This window comes from Arachis ipaensis, chromosome B07 (assembly GCF_000816755.2).
Source record: "Arachis ipaensis cultivar K30076 chromosome B07, Araip1.1, whole genome shotgun sequence".
In the NCBI taxonomy this organism is placed as follows: domain Eukaryota; kingdom Viridiplantae; phylum Streptophyta; class Magnoliopsida; order Fabales; family Fabaceae; genus Arachis; species Arachis ipaensis.
Window position 1 is genome coordinate 88,030,770 of NC_029791.2, and position 23,146 is coordinate 88,053,915.

Sequence of the window (23,146 nt, forward strand, 5' to 3'; positions counted from 1 at the left end):
GGTGCTTTCATGGACTAACATTTTCCATTCTCATGGTAGGTTGGTGATCTCACCTCTAATGGAACAAATTGGAAGTGTAGTTGTGTAGTTGAGTATTTTATAGCTTTTTTATCTTATGCTTAACGTTTGGGTTTGAATAATGCTGAAAAATTGAAGAATTTTCTCAATGGATTGGAAAATTATATCCATAGAGATATTATCTTTGATGATCCTCAAACTCTTTGGGATACATTTTATTTAGCAAAATTTTATGAATAATGATGGAAATATCCATTTTCAGAAGTGTAAAAGCCAACAATAAGGTAGCATTTATTTTGAGGTACTGGAACGGAAACTGAGGGACTAAAATTCAGTATCATGTTTGTTTGGCTCAGAGACTGGTACTAAAATTTCAAGAAATTTTAGTATTTCAGTAATTCCAAAAAGTGGGGACACACGGAACTGAAATATTTGAAGACGGAGACTGAAACTTTAATAACATTTTATACCTAAAATACTCCCATTTCAATTAATTAATTCCAACTTTATCCTTTGTGCAAATTAAATTAGAGCTTCATTCTTCTTTCAGTCTTTGTCTCCCACTTTACACCAAACACAATACTGAGACTTATTTCAGTCTCTATCTCTCAATCTCAGTCTCTCAGTCTCTGCCTTAGTCTCAGTCTCTTTGTGTTTGTCTCTGTTCCAAACCCTACCTAACGTCCCAACAACAGATTTAGATCTACAACAATTCATCAACAAAATTACAGGATGCATTAACAATTCCAGATCCAGAATTTCAAATTCACAACAACAACAAAGCCTTGTCTCACTAGGTGGGGTCAGCTACATGAATCAAACGACGCTATTGAGCTCTGTCATATATCATGTCTACAAAGAGATCGTTTACATGTAGATTTTTGTTTGACCACATCATGGATGGTCTTCTTAGGTCTTCTTTTGCTTTTTACCCCTTGTCCATCTTCTATTTCATCCACCTTCCTGACTGAGTGTTCTATCGGTCTTCTTCTCACATGTCCAAACCACCTGAGACGCGATTCTACCATCTTTTCCACAATGGGTGCTACTCCAACTCTCTCCCTTATATTTTCGTTTCTTATTTTATCCAATCGCGTATGACCACTCATCTATCTCAACATCTTCATCTCTACCACACTCAGTTTATGTTAGTGCTCCCCTTTGGTCGTCCAACACTCCGTACCATAAAGCATAGTCGGTCTTATAGCAGTGCGATAGAATTTACCTTTAAATTTTAAAGGCACTTTTTTGTTACATATAAAACTAGATGCATTTCACCATTTTGACCAACCTGCTTGGATCCTATGATTTACATTATGTTCAATCTCTCCATTATCCTGTATGATGCACCTAAGATACTTAAACTTTTAACTTTTCGTAGAATGTTTTTTCCAATTTTTACCTCTATATTAGGGTTTTACCTTTTCAGATCGAACTTACATTCTATATATTCCGTTTTGCTACGGCTTATGCGCAGACTATACACATCTAGAGCTTCTTTCCATAAGTCTAACTTCTTATTTAGGTCTTCCCTTGACTCTCCCATAAGAACGATATCATCGGCAAAAAGCATGCACCATGACACAGGTTCTTGGATGTGCTCTGTGAGTGCTTCCAAGACTAATGTGAAAAGGTGTGGATTTAAGGATGATCTCTAGTGTAATCTTATACCAATAGGAAATTCCTCTGTCACACCACGTTGAGTGTTCACACTAGTTGTGGTCCCATCATATATGTCTTTGATTGCACGAATATTCTTCAAATGCATCAGAAAAATATTCTTCCGGTAACAAGAACAACCGAATTGAAAAACATTCAAATTACTACAACAGAAGAGCATTCTAATACAACACTCAGAGCCTTCCATTTCAGCCACAATTCAGATTCTGAAGGTGCAGATTTAGAGAAGGAATCAACTAGAATTCCAAATCTGCAATTGGAGTTTTTGATTCAGGAACCAACTTAGCTGTATGCCGGAATGCAATCTCTGGATGCCGGCGGTCGTACCTGGAGGGGAACAAAACTGGTCGAGGAAGACAGTGATATCGACGGCGGCAGAACCACTAAGAGTAGTGGCGGTGGGCGAAGCACGACCAATAGCGGCACCGAGAATGGCACCGGCAAGAAGGAAAGCGGAGCAACGAAGACCAAACGGCTTCCATTTACCTTCATGGAGCAGCGACAGGGAAAGGCTGAGATCTCCGATTTCGTGGGTTCAGGTTCAGTCACGGACTTTCGATGGTGGCTAGGCCACCACCACTCATGGAGGCATCGTTTCCCTGGGATCGTGATGCGGCGGCGACACTAGGTTGTTGGTTCGTTCAGCGGTGGGTCGCGAGCAAGGAAGAAGTGCAAGGTGGTGACTGGAGGGAAGAAGTACTGGTGGCGCCAGTAACCGTAGCCATGCTCCAGCGGTGGTGTGGTTGGGCGGCGAGGGAGTGGCTTGTGATAAGAGAATGTTCTGGAAGGAAGTTGAGGGTGAAGCCACATTAGGGTTCTGCTTTGGAATCTTGGGCCTAACCATATTCATTTTGGGCTCAATCTCTAATGTGCAGGTCTTAGAAGATTTTGGTATACCAACTTATTTTAAGTGGACTCAGAATTTATTTTAAACAATGGGATTTTGGTAGTAATTTTGTTTTTTTAGTAGTAGAATAGAAATAAAATAGAAAATATTATTTTAAAAGTAACTATTATTTTTATTATTTGTAATAAGAATTTATATTTTAATTAGGATTTAATTTTTTCTACAACCTTGACATTAAGGGGAATGTAATGTTAGTAAAAATGGGTCTATATTCTAATTAAAATTTTTTAATTAGGAGTTGAATTTACTATAAATAGAATAGTAGTAATAGAATGAGGTAACCATGAATTGAGTAATTTGTATCTTTCTTTCTTTAGAATTCTATCAATAGAATTATCTCTCTCCCTCTTGATTCTTCTTAATTTCCCTCTGAATGAATAATTTTTTCCCTATTCTAAATTCTCCTCCTTACACAAGATGCGGTTGGATGATCTAGTGCTGAGGTAAAATATCGTGCTATTGCATTAACTTTATGTGAACTTATGTGGCTGAAGCAACTTCTTGAAGAATTCCAATTTAGAAGAAGAGTCTATCAGTCTTGTATGTTCAGGTCTGTGTATTGCCTATAATCCAGCCTTTTCTGAGAGGACTAAACACATCAAGGTTGACTACTATTTTACTAGAGACAAATGATTCTATTTGGAGATATCACCACAAGTTTTGTTAGTTCAAATGACCAATTGGTAGATATTTTAACTATGGCTTTAAGAGGCCTCAGAGTAAGTTACTTATATAACAAACTTGGTATTATGGTCTATAATTCTATATCCTCAAGCTTGAGAAGGAGTGTTGAAAGTCAACATGCAGTTGGTAGTTAGAACTTTAGCATTTATGATAGATATCTCTATATATACCTTGTTTTGGATGAAATGAAAGCAATGAGTTTTTTCTCCTATTTTTCTCCACAATAACATAGCAAGGTAGAATGGGTTCTCTCTCTTGTGAAGCTTTTGGCTTGTAGGTACTGTTGTCCGTCTGTTTGCAAACTAAAACATAGAATGACTTTCAAATACTTACCATAAAAGCTGATCCTTGTTCTGCTTATTACTGCTTTTTGATGAAGTTTACTAGCTGTCTCCATTGTAATATGCAAACACTATGATTATAAACTCTTGTGCAGTTGTGCCCTTAATGAGGAAAGGTTAAAAAAAAAATCTGCACAAAGTCATACTATTCGGTTTATGCTACTTTCTGGAATGCCTTTTCAATACTTTAAGATGGTAATGCAGCTTTAATGGTGAACCGGATATCATGTGACAGTGATTCTGACATGTCATTGGTGCATAAACTCACATCAGATACTTTAATTGAGGTACTAGTGATTTTCTACCACTAACTTGCATTTTTCTATTCCCCGCTTCCCACGTCTCCCCCACATATATTAGTTAAAATTTTGTTCAGATTTTTTTTTTGTGGAACCCAGGTAAGCATTGAAATTCCTTTCGCCTTCCGAGTAATACCAAAGCAAGCGATTGAGTCTGCTGGAACTCAGGTCCTTGAACAAATACTTAGGATTATGCTTCCCCGGTTTATGTCACAGGTTTGTTTTAATCTTAATTTTATTTTCTCCTAAAGAAAATATTGAGACTTTAAGAATTTAAATGAAAAGAGAGGCCCCCTGCTTGGCATGTCGGCCACGTGGGGGTTAATAATGAATTTTCTTGCATCTAACCCCTTATTAAGAGGGTTTATAATTTGACGGAGAGAGAAGGGGGCTGCAAGACCTTATTAAGAGAGGTTGAGTGTGCCTATAAGTACCCCTTTATTTTCTGGGCATAGAAAGTATTTATTAAAAAGCATAAGTAGGAATTTCCAAATTTTAATTATTTGGATTTGATATTATAATATCACTTCAATACAAGGTGAATCAAGTTTTATTATGTATAATGTCCCAAATGAATATGAAGGTGACTTTATTATCCGTTGTATTTTAGCACATTGCTTCAAATTATGCTTTTGTTCTTAATGAAAATATCATCGAAACACATTAAAAGCCACATAAATCATCTAACTGAGTGTTTCAGAAGTTGCTGATGAAAAAGAAAAAATGCTAGGATAGTTTGAGATCATATCTCGAAACACATCAAAAGGATGAGTGGGATTTTAGGACGCATCGGTGCCATGCTGTTTTGTTTGGAACTTTGACAAAAGAGCCATGCTTCTCATGAAGCTTTTAAGAGATGATTTCAAACATGATCTCAAGAAAAAAGTATGAGGCCTTTAGGCTTTAATTTTGGCCATTTCTGCTTGTGCATGCAACCTAAATTTTCCGAAATAGTGTTACTTTGTACTTATTAATGGTTGGTGCCTGTTTTGGGCAAAAAATATAAAAGCAATGATAATATTCTTTTGGTCCTTTTAAATACCCAGTCCTGCCCCTATGGACAAAAGAATAATGACAAAAGAAAAGTGAGAGTAAAAAAAAAGCCAGGATTGAAGTTTTGGGGGCATAAACTTTAGACCCTAGCTCTCATTCTGTAACAACTGGTATCATAGGTAAGAAATAAAGCAATGCAAAAGTAACAGAAAAATGGAGAAAATGGAGTGTACCAGAGAGGTTTCACCATTATCCAATTGATGGATTGAAAGCTGTATGAAAATAGAAATGGAAGGAAAAAGTGGTGATAGGATTTCAAGAACCATCCTCATTCCTAAGGTTCCGAGTCTAATTCTCAAGGTCTGACCTCTCTGCTCCTGCAATGTCTCCTAAAGGAATTTCAGATCCCCTCCACACTCGCATTGCCAGATGGCAAGGTGGTTACATTAGCTGGCTCAGTCTCCGTCATTCTTCTCTGCCTCACTTTTTTCCTCACATAGCTAAATGGCAAGGGTGGGATTTTTCCTGTCCAATTATTGCGTCTTCAACTCTATCATTCGAATCTTCCTTTTGCTTTCCTGTGATTACTGTTCTAATATTACTGCTGACATGTGCATGAAATATGTCTTTCCTAGAGTGGTACATTGAGGTTGAATGATACTTCTGGTTTAAATTTTCTTGCATAATTCACTTTGTTAGAGTCCCATAGTTGTAGTATGTGGTTGAATTAGTTATGATTTTCTGGCTGTGTATGCTCTATAGATGATATTTTGTGTCATCACAAGAATGTGGTTTAATTAACTATGATATTCTGGTTCATATGCTGCTCTAAAGATGATATTGTGTCATCCTAAGGAATTCACATTCATGGAAATAACTCATCTATGGTATAAAAGTTGAAAAAGAATTCAACAGATAATTCTAAAGTACTAGCTCCCTTTGTTATGGGATTGTAGCGGTCGTGGGGGCTAATTGAGTTGCACAAGATTCTGAGTTATTTATCTAAGTACTTGTGTTGCTCTAATGAATCTGAAAATATGTGATAATTGTTATTTTGGTTTGTGCTGTGTTAAACATTACTATTCTGAATCTGAATTCCTTATTTTCTTTATGAACAATGTTGGCACTTTTTCTTAGATTTTAATCTTAGGTGACAAGTAGCATTTCATTGCATCATAGAGCAATATGTTGTCTTTATTGAATTATTTTTTTATTAGCTTATGCTTGTTAAACTATGAATATGTGAGATTTGAAAGATTCTTTGTATTTGAAAAGCTGATTTGTAATGACCTTCTGTCAAAATTCTTAAAAGAAAGATTGTGTTTTGACTTCTTTGAAAATACCAACTTAGGTTTAGGAAGAGCTTTAAAATGCAATAAAGGTTGGGGGAAAAAAGAGTTCATGGAGGCGGTGCTTTTAATGCGTTGCTTGTATACTTGTAATTATGTACTTGTGGGCAAGTTGAAAACGAATTTGACAATATCATTTTGTGTTGTATTCTAAACTAATATGATATAGAGCACTAATGGTTTATGAGCTCAGTTTTCTAGAAAACAATTTCATTTATGTAGTGATTTTTTAAGAACTGAAATGGATCTGGAATAGGTTGCATGTTTTTTAGTTGAAGTGTTTGAATATAATATTCTATCAAATGTACATGAAATCATTTTTTTTTATAGAGAAATTACAGAAATAGAAATAATTAGAAAATAGGAAAGAAGGAAAAAATATTAGTTTAAAATAAAGAAAAGATTTCTAATCATAAAATTCCTAAAATTAAGCTAAACCAAAAAAAAAAAAAAAGAACATAAAATATTCATGAAAGGAATTAGGAATCTGATTTTGATTTGATCTAGTCAACGCTCCCCCTAAAGCTGGATTGAAGATATCATTCATTGACAGCTTGCTTATTACGCTATCAAAAGTTTTCTTGGGTAATCCTTTAATTAGAACATCTGCTAATTGTTTCGTGGTCGGAACATTCGAGATGTAAATCTGTCCTCTCTCAATTTTTTTCCTGATAAAATGCTTGTCAACTTCAACATGTTTAGTGCCATCATGTAGCATTGGATTATAAGAAATAGAAATTGCAGATTTGTTGTCACAATACAACCTCATTGGTGGAGAAATGGGAACTTAGTTCTTGTAGGATTTTTTCTACCCATAATGCTTCACATATTTCATGAGCCACTGCTCTAAACTCAGCTTCTGTACTACTTCGTGCCATAACGCTCTGTTTTTTACTCCTCCAACTAACCAGGATTCTGCCAACAAAAGTACAATACTCAGATGTTGACCTTCTATCCATGACATTCCCAACCCAATCCGTATCTGTATAGGCTTCTACTTGAAGATGTCCATGTTTTTTGTAGAGTAACCCTTTTTCAGGTGACCCTTTCAAGTACCTTGGATTCAAAAGACAATATCCATGTGTTCTTGACCAGGTGAATGCATAAACTGGCTTACCATGCTCACACCAAAGACTATATGCGGGTGTGTATAGGATAAATAGATTAGCCTCCCTGCCAACCGCTGATATCTCCTTTTGTCCATTACATTTTCTGGTTCAGCTGGCTTCAATTTTAGGATAGACTCTAAGTGTTTCAGTAGCTTTACAACCAAGTAAATCCGTCTCTTTTAAAAGATCTAGGATGTAATTTCCTTGGTTCATAAAAATGCCTTTCTTATACCTTGCAAATTCAATTCCAATAAGGTATTTTAATGGGCCAAGTTTTTTGATTTCAAATGCTTTGGCAAGCTTCTTCAAATTTTTTAGCTCCAAAAAATTATCACCTGTCAGAATAACGTCATCTACATATACAATTAGGATGACAGTTTTATTAGCTGCTGAATGTTTATAGAAAAGTATATGGTCAGCTTGGTTTTGAATATAACCAAGTCCCTTCACCATCATTTCAAATCGTTCAAACCAAGCTCTTGGGGATTGTTTCAATCCATAGAGAGATTTTTTTAATTTGTACACTTTATTCCTCCCTAGTTTAGCCTCAAATCCAGGTGGAAGTTTCATGAACACCTCTTCCTCTACCTCCCCATTCAGGAAAGCATTTTTTACAGCCAATTGTAATTCGCAGCAAGAGATAAGAGAATCCACACAGAGCTGAGTTTAGTAACTGGAGCAAAAGTCTCTCGATAGTCTACTTCATAGGTTTGTGTAAATCCCGTAGCTACTAACTTAGCCTTATACCTCTCTATGCTTCCATCAGCGTTGCACTTGATGGTGAAAACCCACCTGCAGCCAACCAATTTTGTATTCTGTGGCAGATCTACAATCTCCCAAGTTTCATTCTTTTTAAGTGCATGCCACTCTTCCATCATTGCTAATTTCCAATTGGGATCATCTAGTGCTTCTTCTATGTTTCTAGGCTCAAACAGATTTGTAATTTTAAAAGTAAAAGTTTGATATTTTTTAGAAAGATTTTGGTACGAGACGTAATTGAAAATAGGATGGTTGATGTTGGTTTTGAGTATCTTTTTGGTGCAAGTTCTGGTTTCTTTCCTAAGGGCTATTGGCAAGTTATTATTAGAAGTGACAATTTCAGATTTACCTGAAAGTTCCTGAAGTACTACAGTTGGGCTGTCTTTCGAGTTTTCAGATTGGGTTGGTATAGAGATGATGGGCTGGTCTCTAATCTTCTTGGGATATTTCCGAACATAACACCGAAGCTCCTTTGTGATTGTGGTATTTCTTTTCCTGTTTGGATTCGAACTAATTCTGGCACAATTTCAGAATTGGTTTCCAAATCTTGTTTTGCAATTGTTTCAGAATTTACTTGATTAGTAAAAGTTGTATCCTCAATATGTAAGATAGGAGTGGGTAAAGGTTCATGCAAAAAATTTTCTTCACTTAGACTCTCTCCCTGAAGAGAATTTTTATGAAAAAAGGTTATGTTCCAAAAAAGTTACATCCATGCTTACATGAAATTTCTTGGTGTGTGGATTGAAACATTTATAACTTTTTTGACTTGGGGAATAGCCAATAAAAATGCATTTTTCTGTCTTTGGATCAAGTTTACTTCGATATGAAGGTGTGTGCAAAAACACAGTGCAACCAAATACTTTTAAAGGTGAGTCAGAATGCAACTTACATACTGAAAATTTTTTTTTGTAAGTATCCAATGGTGTGCAGTAATTTAATACATGTGTGGGCATTTGATTTATGAGATAGGTTGCTGTTAGGAGAGCATCTCCCCATAAATACTTTGGAACATTACCCTCAAACATAATGGCACGTGCTACTTCAAGAAGATGTTTATTCTTTCTTTCAGCAATGCTGTTTTGTTGGGGTGTATTGGAGCTTGTAGATTCATGTTGAATACCTTTCTTTTGAAGAAATTCACCAAGATTTTTATTAAAATATTCAGTGCCATTATCACTTAATATTGAAATTTTTGTGTCATTGTGTTTCTACCATTGTTGAAAAATACTGAAAAATTTTAGAAAAATCTCGAATTTTTCATGCATGAGATAGATCCAACATAGTCGTGTGTAGTCATTGATAAAAGTTACAAACCATTTTTTTTCAAATTGAGTTGTTATTTTCGATGGATCCCATACATTACTATGAATCAAGTGGAAATGTTTGAATGCATGATAAGGTTGAGAGTAATAAGGAACTCTATGACTCTTTGAACGAATACAACTTTTACATTTAAGTAAGAAAGAATCGATATTCTTAAACAAACTTGGAAACAAATGCTTGAGATATGAAAAATTAGGGTGTCTTAGTCTATTGTGCCAGAGCATTCTTTGGTCCTTTATAGGCATAAAACTTATACCACTAAATCCTTGAACTACTTTATCCTTCGAAATATCCTCAAAATGATAAAGCCCATCCATTATTAGTGCTGCCAATCATCTTCCCCGAGGTCCGATCTTGAAAAATACCATGAGTGTCGAAGAATGTCACAACGCAATTGGAATCCTTGCAGATTTTACTAATAGAGAGAAGATTACAAGAAAGCTTTGGTACATGTAGGACACTTCTTAGGTCAATATTTTTGGACAATTTAATTGTACCTTTTCCAGCAATAAATGAAAAACTACCATCAGCAATTCAAATTTTCTCATTTTCAAAGTAAGGAGAATAAGTTTTAAATAAAGGGGAGAGACTGGTTATATGATCAGATGCACCTGAATCGACAATCCATGGTGCATTCAAGTTTGAGGTGCAGTTAAGGGACATAGGAATATATCTCCTTGACACTATCCTTTGGCAGTGGTATAGTAAATGTAGTTACTACTGATATCCTCCTCCATTGAGTTCACCAGCCATGTTATCACTATGGAATTTTCGGTATCCCACACATTATATAGTGGGTCAGTGAGATATCTAATATTCCCTCTTCCATGTATACACATTTGAACTGATTGAGACCACCTCAGGTAGTTTGACCCATTGAGTCGAAATGTGGTGATCTGAACTGAATGGGAGTCGCCACTAACTAGTACCCGTTGCTCATATTTTAAATCTGATGGAGTAGGAGTGGTGTTCTCCTTCTGTTCAGGATTAATGACTGAGGAATAGTCAGCCATAGCTATAAATCAGAGACACAGTACAGAGATCCTGCTCTAATACCAAGTTGAAGTGTTTGAATATAATATTCTGTCAAATGTACAGGAAACATCCTCTTTATAGAAGAATTACAGAAATAGAAATAATTAGAAAATAGAAAAGAAGGAAAAAATACTAGTCTAAAATAAAGAAAAAATTTCTAATCATAAAATTTCTAAAAAATTAAGCTAAACTAAAAGAAAAAGATTTATAACTAATTCTATTTACATAAAAGATTTATGAAAGAAATTAGAAATCTGATTTTGATTTGATCTAGTCAACTTTTTTATTTTAGAAATATATACTTGTCGTAACTCTCGAAAAAGTAATTTAAATTATCGTGAAGTCACTTATCATAGCAAAGCGTGATAACTTTGGGATTAAGTTTTATTTGCGTGGCTTATGTTGTCCCAAACAATGAAACACGGAAACAATGGTGGGCGTCGGTCTGTTGCTAGGCACTGGTCAGTGCATCAATGGGCAGAAGACTTGCCCAGACAGAAGAATTGACAGATAAATACTGCCTTGTCAGTGAACAAAAAGGATGTGGTACCCTTGGAACACTAGATGGGCTAATTCTAATGATTTTGTTTTGCCATGTTAAAGTCTTAAGAAAAAGGAATGATTAAACTTATCATTGCTAGTCATCTAGTCTTTCTTTATATTGAAGCATAAAGCATAGCACAACGGTAACACAATCCTAGCCCGTTACAGCAAACACATATATGTTCATTTAATAGCGTTAAATACTTCCCAAAAGTTGTATTCAAGCTCCATGGTAGCAACCACAAAGAAGAAATACAAGGAATTGCATTTTTCAGTACCTATTACACTAATATTAAAGAATCAGTGAAGAGGAATTTGGAAGAGAACTTTTGAAAGAAAAGCAATAAGAGTGGAAAATACCTAACCAATATTCAGCCTAACCCTCTACTCTCTTACGTCCATACAAGTATCCCCTTTCTGCTCTAACGGTTTTACGCCCTCACATGCAATCCTTACATTCCTCACACACCTAGTGCTTAACTCAACAATTAGTTAGAGACCCCCTCAGCTATCTTTGCTTTAGTCATATTTCTAACTCTGCTCGAAATACCTAAGGACCTGTTCCTTTTGTGAACTTTAACTCCATTAGGACCTTTGTCCCTAACCAATACCCCTTCCTGAACTACCACCTTGTCCTCAAGGTAGAAGTCTGGAAAGTTGAACATGATGATTTTCTCTAACTCTTTGAGCTCTCAAAATTTGCCATGTAGGCCACCTAATCAGCATGTCAAGTCTTCAAACTGTCCCTGAGAGTTCTAATGCACTGCCAAGACCTCAGATGGTTGCAGTTTCAATTCCAAATCTATTGTCAATTCGAGTGGCAATGGTTTGCTTGTTACATTTTCTGCCATGCATTTCTTGAGTAAAGATACATGGAATACAGGATGCACAGTTGAATTTGGAGGAAGTTTGAGCCTAAATACAACTGTCCGAATCTTCTCAAGCACTTCATATGGACCATAATACCTTGGGTTTAATTTCTGATTAACCTTATTGGCAAAGGATTTTAGCCTATATGGCTGCAACTTCAAGTAAACCATGTTTCCTTCCTCAAATTGACTTCCCTCCTTTTCTTGTTGGCCAGCGATTTCATGCAATTTTGGGCCTTTTGCAATTGCCACTTAAGCTTGTGTAACATAGCACCCGATTCATTCACCAACCGATTTACCTCTACTAATGCTGAGGGAAGTCTGTCCCCATTGAGGAGTGTGGGAGGATTTCTTCCATAGAGGAGTTTGAAAGATGCAGTGTTGGCTGCGGGTTTGCAAGTAATGTTGAACCGGAGCTCTGCCCAACTCAACCATTTTGGCCACTGCTTTGGTATAGTACCAACAAACATCAAAGGTATGTTTCCAAGCATCTATTAATTACTTCCTTTTGACTGTCTGATTGAGGGTGGTAAGCTCAGATAAATTTGAGCTTAGTGCTAGCTTCTTTGAACACCTCAGACCAGAATGTACACAAAAACAACTATTCCCGATTAGTGACAATGATAGTGGGAAAAGCATTGCAATTTTTGTATCTCCTTTAACAAATAGTGTTGCTACGTCTGGAGTAGAGAAGGGATGAGAGAAACCAATAAAATGCCTGTACTTGGTGAACTTATCCACCATCACTATAATGGTGTCCATACCACAAGCCTTTCACAATCTCTTAGGCTGCGTTTGTTTATAAGCACAGGACATTAAGACATGGATATAGAGACACAATCGTGTTTGGCAGATGAGACATGAACAGAGACATTATGTCATAAAACATTGAATTAGTATATTTTGTGTCTTTTTTATTGGTAGGACAGAGACACTGAATGGAGACACGACTTATTTTTTCTTTTATTATCACCATCAAATTTTCATAATTATATTTTTTATTATTTTAATTTTTATTCTAAATTTTATGTAAAGAAAAAAATGAAGATAAATTAGACTTTTTATGATTTGTTTTATCTTATATTTAGTTCATCACCAAACAAAATACAAAAACACTAATTGTTGTGTTTCTGTCCTTTGTGTCTTGTAATCATTGTCTTGTTTTGTCATGTTCTTAAAACCAAACACAGCCCTAATGAACGCATCTGCCCGCACCCGAGAGGGTGTTGATAGCGGATGTAACAACCCTGCAGGCGAAAGAGTCTCTCGTACTTATTCCGGTTGCAAACATCACCCCGTTGAATGTAGTTATGGATACTACGCTTTATCCCTTTCCACCAAAGCAAAGCGAACACCTTGTTATGATTTCTAAATAATTCTGAATGATCCCCTAAAGCTCTATCATGAAATTCTTGTAAAATAAGAGTTATCTCTGGTGAATCCTTCGGTACCACTATGCCATTCTTATAATACAACCATCTCTTTGTCACATCGAAGACTTGAGAAGCAGTTTCTCTTGTCAATAGTGCTTATTGAATTTTTCCCAGCTTTTCGTCTTGCTTAACCCTAGTTTCAAGGCCTAGACAGACATGAAATATATTGCAGAAATTGCGGAAAAATTCAATTTGCATTAGAGTGCGTCAGCCACCCAATTCTCAGTTCCTGCCTTGTGTTTTCTCTCAACATCATAGCCTACCACCCACTTATACTCTTTCTCCCTCATTAGCTTTTGATCACAAAAAAAATTGAGCCTCTTTTGATCCATGTGCAAAGTAAACTTTCTGCCCAGCAAGTAATGCCTCCACTTTTGGACAACCAACACTATTGCCATAAGTTCTCTTTCGTGCACTGGTTTTTGTTGGGATCTGAGAGTATGTGGCTCAAGTACTGCTTGCCCTCCTGAATTAGTACAACCCCTTACTCTCTTTGCCAGATTTCTCAAAACAAGGGTCAAGAAGAATCAAAAGTGTTGTTAAAGCTCTTTTGAAACTATCAAATGCCGATTGGGCCTCCACATTCCACCGGAACTTATTCTTTGAGTAGTTGTGTTAAGATGATATTGCAGAATACAAAGGTGAATTTCCACAAGGGCTTCGGCACCTTATTCATTGGTGCTTTAAAAGTTGATGGTGCATTTTCTAACCCAAAAAGCATAACTAAGAGCTCATAATGCCCTTCATGAATACAAATGCTGTCTTCTCAATGTCCATTTTTCCTCATACAAGTCTGATGGTACCCCGACTTTAGGTCCAGCTCCGAAAAGCCCCCCTAATTTCATCTAACAAGTCTGCTGTGATTGGTATAGGAAAATTTTCAAGAATTGTTATTTTGTTTATAGCTCGGTAATCTACCCAAAAACGCCACCCTCCTTTTACCTGACTAATATGACAGGGCTTGAACAGGGACTGGTGTTGTCCCGAATAATTCCTGCACCTAACATTTGCTCAATGATCTCATTCTTTTGAGAAAACGGGTACCGATAGGACCTAACAGGAGGCATGGATGCTCTTTCCTTGAGATTTATCGCATGGTCTTGCTCCCTCCTTGGTGGCTTTTAGGAGGTTGAATTCTTCAAATGAGTTGTTGCCTTTCTCTAGCTATCCATTCTCCAAGTAAGGCTTAGCTGAGGTAACCATGTACCCCTCTCCATTATTCCATAAGGTCTTGAGTGTGGTCGTCCAAGAAATTTTAGACGTGTAAAGTGTAGGGTCTTTTATAATTTTTCTAAGAATTCCTTTTTCTCCCCAAACAATGCTCATCTTATGGAAGTTGGCCCCAATGTCCTCCAAGCTCTCAATCGAATCCTTTATCGAGATTAAATCAACATCCCCAACTCAAGCCAAAAGGTGTGTTGAATATCGACTTCTTGAATATCTAAAATGAGCCCTTTTGATAAATTTAAGGGATTTAATAAAGACAAAGCATTAAAGTTCCAACAGAAGGATTGGGGGAGGGGAAAAAGGGAGGAAGAAGAATAAGAAAGGACACCACAAAAATGAAAGGGTATAGAGAAATAGTGGAAGCAGTAGGATGAAACAAAAAGGGCAGATGAAAACCTTAATAAAAAAACTGAATTATTAAAGAAGAGAATAGATTTTTCTATTAGACCTCTAAAATACTTACTTGTTCTTAGTAACTTAGGTCACTGGAAGAGATTCTCTACTAGTCTTTCAAAGAATTTGTCCTTGGCAACCTATATTAGAGGGATGAAGTTGAAGAAACCACCACGCAGAATCACCTTAGGTTGGATTCTTCAATCTTCTTCCTGCAACAAGCGAAACAAATCACTCACCTCATTTAATCACACAATAAAAATGTGCATAAAATAACTAAAAAATTTATTCATTAAAAATTACGTAAATTGTCTCACAAAAAGTTTTTAAATAGACTCCTAACAAACTAGCTAAAAGATAAGAATTTAAATTAGATTTGTTCTTATTGGATTAGATCAGATTTGATTTAAATTTAAAATTTTTAAAAATATTATTAAGCAAATCAAATTTTCTAATAAACCCTAACATCAAAGCAAACTAAAATATAGACTAAATAATTTCAAAAATTAATAATAATTTATGCCTTTCATTGAATTAGTATTGTTGAATTTTTTGTTGTCCTAATTTAGCCCAATAGACTTTATCCTTTCTCCTTTGATTAGAATTTGTTGCAATTCCTCATGTATGAGTGCTATCAAGTTTCCAAAGCTCTCCTTGAGCTTCTTTGCACGTGCTCTAATGATGGGGCTCTTCGAAAGTGTGAAATTTTCATTCTATCATTTTGTCTTAAAATGCTCCAATTGTCTTCCCGAACATGTATTATTCTCTCTTTTCCTAAAAAGATTCGTTCTATAATTTGTCTCCATATCAAAAGAAGAGAGATAAGAAACATTGAAAGTAGTGGAGACATTATATTCACCTGGTAGATCAATTTTGTAGGTCTTATCATTGATCTTCTCAAGCACTTGGGATGAGTTATCTCCTCTTGCATCAAGTTTAGACTTCCTTTGAGTAGAAAATCTCTCTTTTCTTAAATAAACCCAACTCCAATCTCCTGGTTCGAAGACTATATGTTTTTTACCCGTATTTACCCTTTAAGTCGTGGCTTTGTTCTTCCTCTCAATCAGGTCACGAGTTATTGCATGTATTGCTTTAACCTTTCTAGCCTTGCTTGCTCCATCTAAACTAACAAGATTACTCAAAAATAAAGGCATTAAATCCAAAACAGTTAGAGGATCAAAACCATAGACAAGTTCAAAGGGCAAAAAATCAGTGGAAGAATGAATTGTCCCATTAAAAGTAAACTCAATAAAAGGTTAACAGTCTTCCAGGTTTTCAAATTTTTACCGACAACAACACACAATAACGTACCCAATGTCCTATTTACTACTTCAGTTTGACCATTAATCTGAGGATGACAAGTAGTGGAGTATAATAATTTTGTTTCCAACTTACCTCGCAACTCTTTTCGAAAGTGACTTCAGAATTTTACATCACGATCAAAAACAATAGTTTGGGGGAATATCATGTAAACACACAATCTCTCTAAAGAACAGATCAGCAATGTTTGTTGCATAATCAATTTTATGACATGCAATAAAATGAGCCATTTTACTAAACCATTCTACAACAACATAAATACTATCTCGACCTCTCCTAGTTCTAGGAAAACCAAGACCAAAGTCCATATAATTTCAACCTATGGATGCATAGGAACGGATAAAAAAGTATACAAAGCATGTGGTAATGACTTAGATTTAGCTTGTTTACATGCAACACATTTAGAACAAAATTTTTTAACATCTCTACACATGTTTGGCCAATAAAAATGCTCAGATAAAACATCCAAAGTCTTATACACATCAAAATGATGCATTAAACCCCCACTATATGATTCTAGAACAAGTAACTCCCTAATCGAACAAGTACGTACACAAATCCTATTACCTCAAAAAAGGAAACCATCATGCTCACATGCAGCACATATAGAGGCAAAATCAAAATCAATTGCATATAATTCCTTCATACACTCAAAATCTAACAACTTAGAAGTAATAGTAGCGATTAAGAAATACCTCCTAGATAATGCATCAACAACCACATTCTTTTCATCTTGCTAATAGGCAATTACATATGGAAAGTATTAAAAAAATTCTATCCATTTAGCATGGCGTTTGTTTAGCTTTCCTTGGCCTTTCAAGTGTTTTAGGGATTCATGGTCATTGTGCACCCAAAATTCCTTAGGTAGCAAGTAAAATTGCTATAATTCTAAAGCTCTCACCAAGGTGTATAACTCCTTATCTTAAGTTGAGTAGTTGAGGCGAGCTCCATTCAATTTCTCACTGAAATAGGCGATTGCTCGCTTTTCCTTGTATCAAAACAGCACCTATTATCAATCTTAGAAGCGTCACATTCGATTTCAAAAGTCTTAGACAAATCGGGAAAAATGAGAATGAGAGCAGAACACAACAAATCTTTCAAAGTGTTAAAAGCAAGTTCTTGTTCTCGATCCCATTTAAAGTTTACATGTTTCTTGATGATTTCAGTTAAAGGTGTAGCAATAGTGAAAATTGTTTTAACAAACAAGGCCATGAAAACTTCTAATGTCAAAGACACTTTGAGGTGTGGGCCATTCTTTAATAGTCTTCACCTTCTTGTCATCTACCTTAATCCCCTCAAAACTTATCACGAAATCCAGGAACACTACTATACTCAAACAAAATGAGCACTTCTGGAGATTAGCATACAATTTTCTCATTCTAAATACCTCTAAAATAGACTGAACATTCAAAATATGATCATTCAAGACATTTACTGTAAATAAGGATATCATCAAAATAAACAACTACAAATTTTCTTAAAAATGATCTCAAAACGTGATCCATTAATCTCAAGAATGTAAGGTGTATTAGTCAATCCAATGGCATAACTAACCACTCATACAATTCATATTTAGTTTTAAAAGTTATTTTTCATTTATCACCAGGTTTCATTCTTATTTGATGATAATCACTCCTTAAATCTATTTTAATAAAAATAACAAAACCATGCAATTCATCAAGCATATCAACTCTAGGAATAGGATGACGATACTTTACCGTAATTTTGTTTACAGCTTTGCAGTCAACACGCATTCTCTATGAGCCATCCTTCTTGGGCACTAAAAGTACTGGAATAGCACAAGGGCTCATGCTTTTTCTCACAAAACCCTTAGCCAAGAGGTCCTCGACTTGTTACAGCTTTTTTGTCTTCTCAGGATTGGTCTGGTAAGATGGTTGGTTTGGAATGCTTGTGCTAGGGACAAAGTCAACTTGATGTTCAATGTCTCGTAAAGGAGGTAAACCTGGTGGCATATCCTCTGAAAAGACATCTCAAAATTTTTCAATAGTGACTCTCTAGATCTCACTAACACCAATGCTTTTTTCCCTAAACTAGCACTCTTCAGATCCCTCTCTTTTGCATAAAAACACATCTTGTTTTCATTCTTACTCTCTTTTAAATCCATGGACTTTTCTCTCTTACCACTCTCTTTCACTCAGACCTTGACTCTTTTTCTCAGTTTTTTATTCTCTCAGAACCTTCTTTTTACACTCTTGTTTTTCAATTCTCTCGTCGTAAAAACTTTCGTGGATTCGTGCATGCTCAATTGCTCCAAGTACACTTTTTTAAGAGATAAATGTGCAAGAGTAATATTCTTCCCAACGTATGTAAAGGAATATCGATTTGTGAAACAATCATGAAACACCCTCCTATCAAACTGCTATGGACACTCTAGGAGTAGATGACAAGCTTATACGAGTACCACATTACATAGTACTTCATCACTATATCTCCCAATAGAGAACTGTATATGGGCTTGCTTCACAATCTTCAGTTTGCCAACATCACTTAGCAACTCCAGTTTGTAAGGGTTAAGGTATTTGGTGCATTTCAATCTCAATTTTTCAACCATGGTAGAGCCAGCAACGTTTGTATAACTTCCAACATCAATTATCATGAGTTCAACCTTGCTTCCTAACATAATTTTCGTGTGAAAGATGTTCTCACGCTATTTTAGACAATCGTCCTTGGCTTCGACATTTAAGATTTTCCTAGGTACAAGGGCCTTGCCGCTAACAGCATACTCAACGACATCATCATTTGTAGCATCCGCCAAATATGGTCTGTCCTCACTTATCTGAGTTAACAGTTTTGGAGAAAAAATCATTTACTATGATGATCATTGTCCTTTTATTTGGACACTCAGAAGCATAATGACCTATTCTGAAGCACTTAAAGCAAGTAATTTCAATTTGCTGTGAGGGAGGTTTAGATGTAGAATTAGGTGAGTTCATCTTGTGTTGGTCTGTAGGCTTCTCCTTTGATTCAGTAGTTTTGGAGCCATTTTTCTCCCCGAAATTAGCACATCTAGAATCCCACCTTGAAGTAGGGTTGGAAGAATTTCGCAGCTCCTTCGCTCTTTGTTGTTTTTCCACCTTTATAGCTAGATTCACCAAGTCTTTCATTTGCACAAATGGGTGACGTTCAACGGTATTTGCAATGTCTTAGTTTAACCTATTTAAGAAACGTGCCATAGTAGCTATGGATTCCTCCTCGATATTTGCCTTGATTAGCAGCATTTCCATCTCTTTATGATATTTATCTACGGACTTAGATCCTTGGTATAACCATTGGAGCCGATGATGTATCTCCCTATAGGAGTAAAAAGGTACGAACCGCTGTCGCATAACCTTCTTCATCTTTTTTCAAGATTGAATTTGTGGTTTTTCAATCCGTCTTCTATTTTTTTTCTTGCTCCTCCACTAGACAAGGGCATAATCTGAGAATTCTACAGCTGCGAGTCTCACCTTTTTCACCTCAGAGTAGTTATGACACTGAAATATGAGCTCCACCTTCCGTTCTCACTCCAGGTAAGCCTCAAGGTCACTTCTGCCTTTAAATTCTAGGATGCGCATTTTGATAGCATTGATGTTACTATCAACATCTTTCCGTTGTCAATGACGCTGAAATCTGGACGAAGCCTCCTTCTCAGACTCCTCAAAATAATTATGAATAGATTTTTGGGATTGCGCTCTTCGAGTAGGGGATGAAGAATTAATTCTTGAATCCATGTCATCAAGATGTTGAACCCTTTCGAGTATGGCAGTGATTGCGTTGAATCGGAAAGTAAGTTTTGAATCTTGAATCTCTTCCTCTTCATCCATCACATATTGGGTTGGTTTTGTTGCCATTGAAGAACCTATGAAAGAAAAAAACCTCACAGAACTCTTCTCACGTGTATCATTTGGATTAGAACACTCGTGTTTACACTCAATTTCTGGCTTTTATCCTCATTTGATCTTACCGCTCTTGTCTTTTTCCTTTCTTGAATTGTATTAACAAGTTGCACTTAAGAAAATAAGAAATTGAGGCACCAAACTAAGATAATCTGAATGATAGATACTTTCAATTTGACACGAAGACAACTAAAGTATGTGACAAAGGAAAGAAAACAATGAGTGACACTAAGGTGATTCAAATTAGAAAATTTGAATTTTAATTTAAACCCAAAGTAATTCTGGAAAAGCTAAAGGCAAATGTGAAAAATTTATGATTTTTTTTGTAGAATCTTGAAAAAAAAGATTGAAAACTGTATAATTGATCTTTTTTTTCAACTTTTTTTGGGCGACGTTTTTTTTTGTAGACTATAGTAATTGCAGAAACAAAATTTAAATAATAATTTTGGTTTTTTTTCTCTAAAGTAAATCTACAAAAATTGAAGAGAAAAATAGAGACTAAACAAGAACCTTAGAACGTGTAGATAAATAAGAATTTACCTATGACCTGTAACTGATACCAGATGATAAATTTAAGGAGTTTAATAAAGACAAAGCATTAAAGTCCTAAGGGAAGGATTGGAAGGGAGAAGGAAGAAGAATAAGAAAGGACAGCACGGGAACGAAAGGGTGTAGAAAAGTAGTGGAAGCAGTAGGATGAAACAAAATTGGCAGATGAAAACCTTAATGAAAAAATCTGAAGAATTAAAGAGGAGGATAGATTTTCCTACTAGACCTCTAAGATACATGTTCTTAGCAATTCAGGTCACTGGAAGAGATTCCCTATTAGACCTTCAAAGAACTTGTCCTTGACAACCTAGATCAGAAGGCTGAAGTTGAAGAAACTACCACGCAGAGTCACCTTAGGTTGAATTTTTCAATCTTCTTCATGCAACAAGCGTAGCAAATCACTCACTTCACTTAGGGTTTGTTTAGACGCCATTTTTGGTAAAAGTGATTTTATATTTGGATATTTCATGTAAAAAGATCTTTTTATCTATCAATTATGTTTGGGTAAAATAAGATAAAAGTACTTTTTTATTCATTTATTTTTTAAAAAACATCTTTTTTTTAAGGAAAAAGATCTCTTAAAAAAAGATGTAAATTTTAACTTTTCAAAAAAATGATTTTTTTCTAGTGCTTTTAGTTTTATTATTAGAAATTTGCCAAATACGGTAAAAAATAAAAAAAAAGGATCTTTTTTCATTGGAAAAGATATTTTTTTATCGATTTAATGGCGCCCAAACAAGCACTTAATCACACAATATAAAAACGTGCATAAAGCAATTGAAAATTTTATTCATCAAAAAGTGTAAATTGTGTCACAAAAAGTGTTTAAATAGATTCCTAACAAATTAGCTAAAAAATAAGATAAGATAATTTAAATCAAATTTGATCTTATTAGAATAGATCAGATTTGATTTAAATTTAAAATTCTTAAAAATATTATTAAGTAAATCAAATCTTCTAATAAACCTTAATAACAAAGCAAATTAAAATATAGGTCTAATAATTTTGAAAATTAATAATAATTTATGCCTTTCACTGAATTTGAAAAGTATTATTGGGCCTCTTGCTGTCCTGACTTAGCCAAATGGACTTTGTCTTTTCTCTCTTGGTTAAAACTTGCTTAATTCCTCATGTATGAGTGTTGTCAAGTTTTCAAAGCTCTCCTTGAACTTCTTTGCTCGTGCTCTAGTGATGGGACCATTCCGAAGTGTGACGTTTCCATTCTGCCGTTAAGCCTTTTGAGTGAAACCTGAAGAGATTTCATGGTGAGCTCTACCCCGTCATCATACTTTTGCTCGCTGCCATCTCCTTTGAAGAATTATTCCTTTGAATATTCCACTTCATCCTATTTGTTAACATCCAACTTAGCCAATTTTTGTACAAATTGTTCAAAGTTGCTGTTACTCGCCTGAATGGCAGCATTACCTGTCATCACCAAATAGTTGTGTAGATTGAGTTGCGGAGACATATTTGAGGTGCATTTCCGGGTTAAAAAGAAAACAAAAGTGTTCACAGATTCTGCTTAGAGTTTATGGTTCAATATTGAAGTATGTTTGCGTATAATTTCTTTCTTATTACCCCAATAATTTTTATGACACATCTTATTCATTTTTCTTATTTTAGATTATTTTTTGTCAAATTCCTGTGAGCAGTTAGTGAAGGATTATCATGCGTGGGCTTCTGGCGATACCTCAAGGGAGCCACTTGGTACTGGTGAAATATGAAATCTCGTCAATAGCGATTGCAGCTGGTGCTGGAAGTAAATTCTAGTGGTTAACTGGTTATAGTTTAAACAAAATCCGATTGTAGCATATGCATGCAAGTTGGTTTGTTATTTCACTATATTTTTATGATACCTTTTCGACGTAATAGTAGGAGTGTGGAAATCAGCAAAATTAGAGCTACTCAGTCAGTCACTACAACATAGTGGTAATTGCAAGCGTTATGGCAATGTAACTTTTGTGCATGCGTTATACTATAGTAAGTAGCAGGTTGGGGGAAGAAAATGCAGCAGAGCTTGTTTAAGGGTTGGGGAATGTGTTCTATCATAAGTCTCTCACAAAATGCTGCTATTTTCTTCTTTTATGACTTGCAGACATTTTTTTGGGTAATAAAAAATGATTCTTTTGTTTCTTTTTTTTTTTTTCTTCTCCTGTCAAGATAATAGAAAATGAGTTTACTAATGAGATTTCAGTTAAATATTGAACATTATATTGCCTCTTTACTTTACTAGTACATATCCTGTAATATCTCAGTTGTTTTGGATCATATTTATTATTTGATAATTAATTAGTTAAATTTATATTAATTTAAAATTTAAACTCAAAAAAACTAAGATAATGTACTTAAAAAATTAACATATCTAATTTAAAATTTGAAAATATGGCAACACTAATTTTAGTATTGATATAGTCATAAT

The 23,146-nt window shown here is 35.2% G+C and overlaps 1 protein-coding gene across 10 annotated transcripts in view; it reads left to right on the plus strand.

The window, feature by feature from the left end:
• LOC107609496 (uncharacterized protein SYNPCC7002_A1590) overlaps positions 1–22,865 on the plus strand; it is a 28,688-nt gene extending 5,823 nt beyond the window's left edge. For 3 of the 10 annotated variants that reach the window (XM_016311484.2, XM_021105996.1, XM_021105995.1), the window contains 4 exons: positions 3,726–3,746; positions 3,835–3,917; positions 4,029–4,145; positions 22,380–22,865. In XM_016311484.2, the coding sequence (XP_016166970.1) occupies positions 3,726–3,746; positions 3,835–3,917; positions 4,029–4,145; positions 22,380–22,451 (293 nt within the window). In that variant the 3' untranslated portion in view covers positions 22,452–22,865. Of the gene's footprint in view, positions 1–1,890; positions 3,618–3,725; positions 3,747–3,834; positions 3,918–4,028; positions 4,146–5,101; positions 6,191–12,124; positions 12,385–18,017; positions 18,240–22,350 lie in introns of those variants that run through there. The other 7 variants (XM_016311486.2, XM_016311487.2, XR_002350106.1 and 4 more) reach the window with 6 other exon arrangements.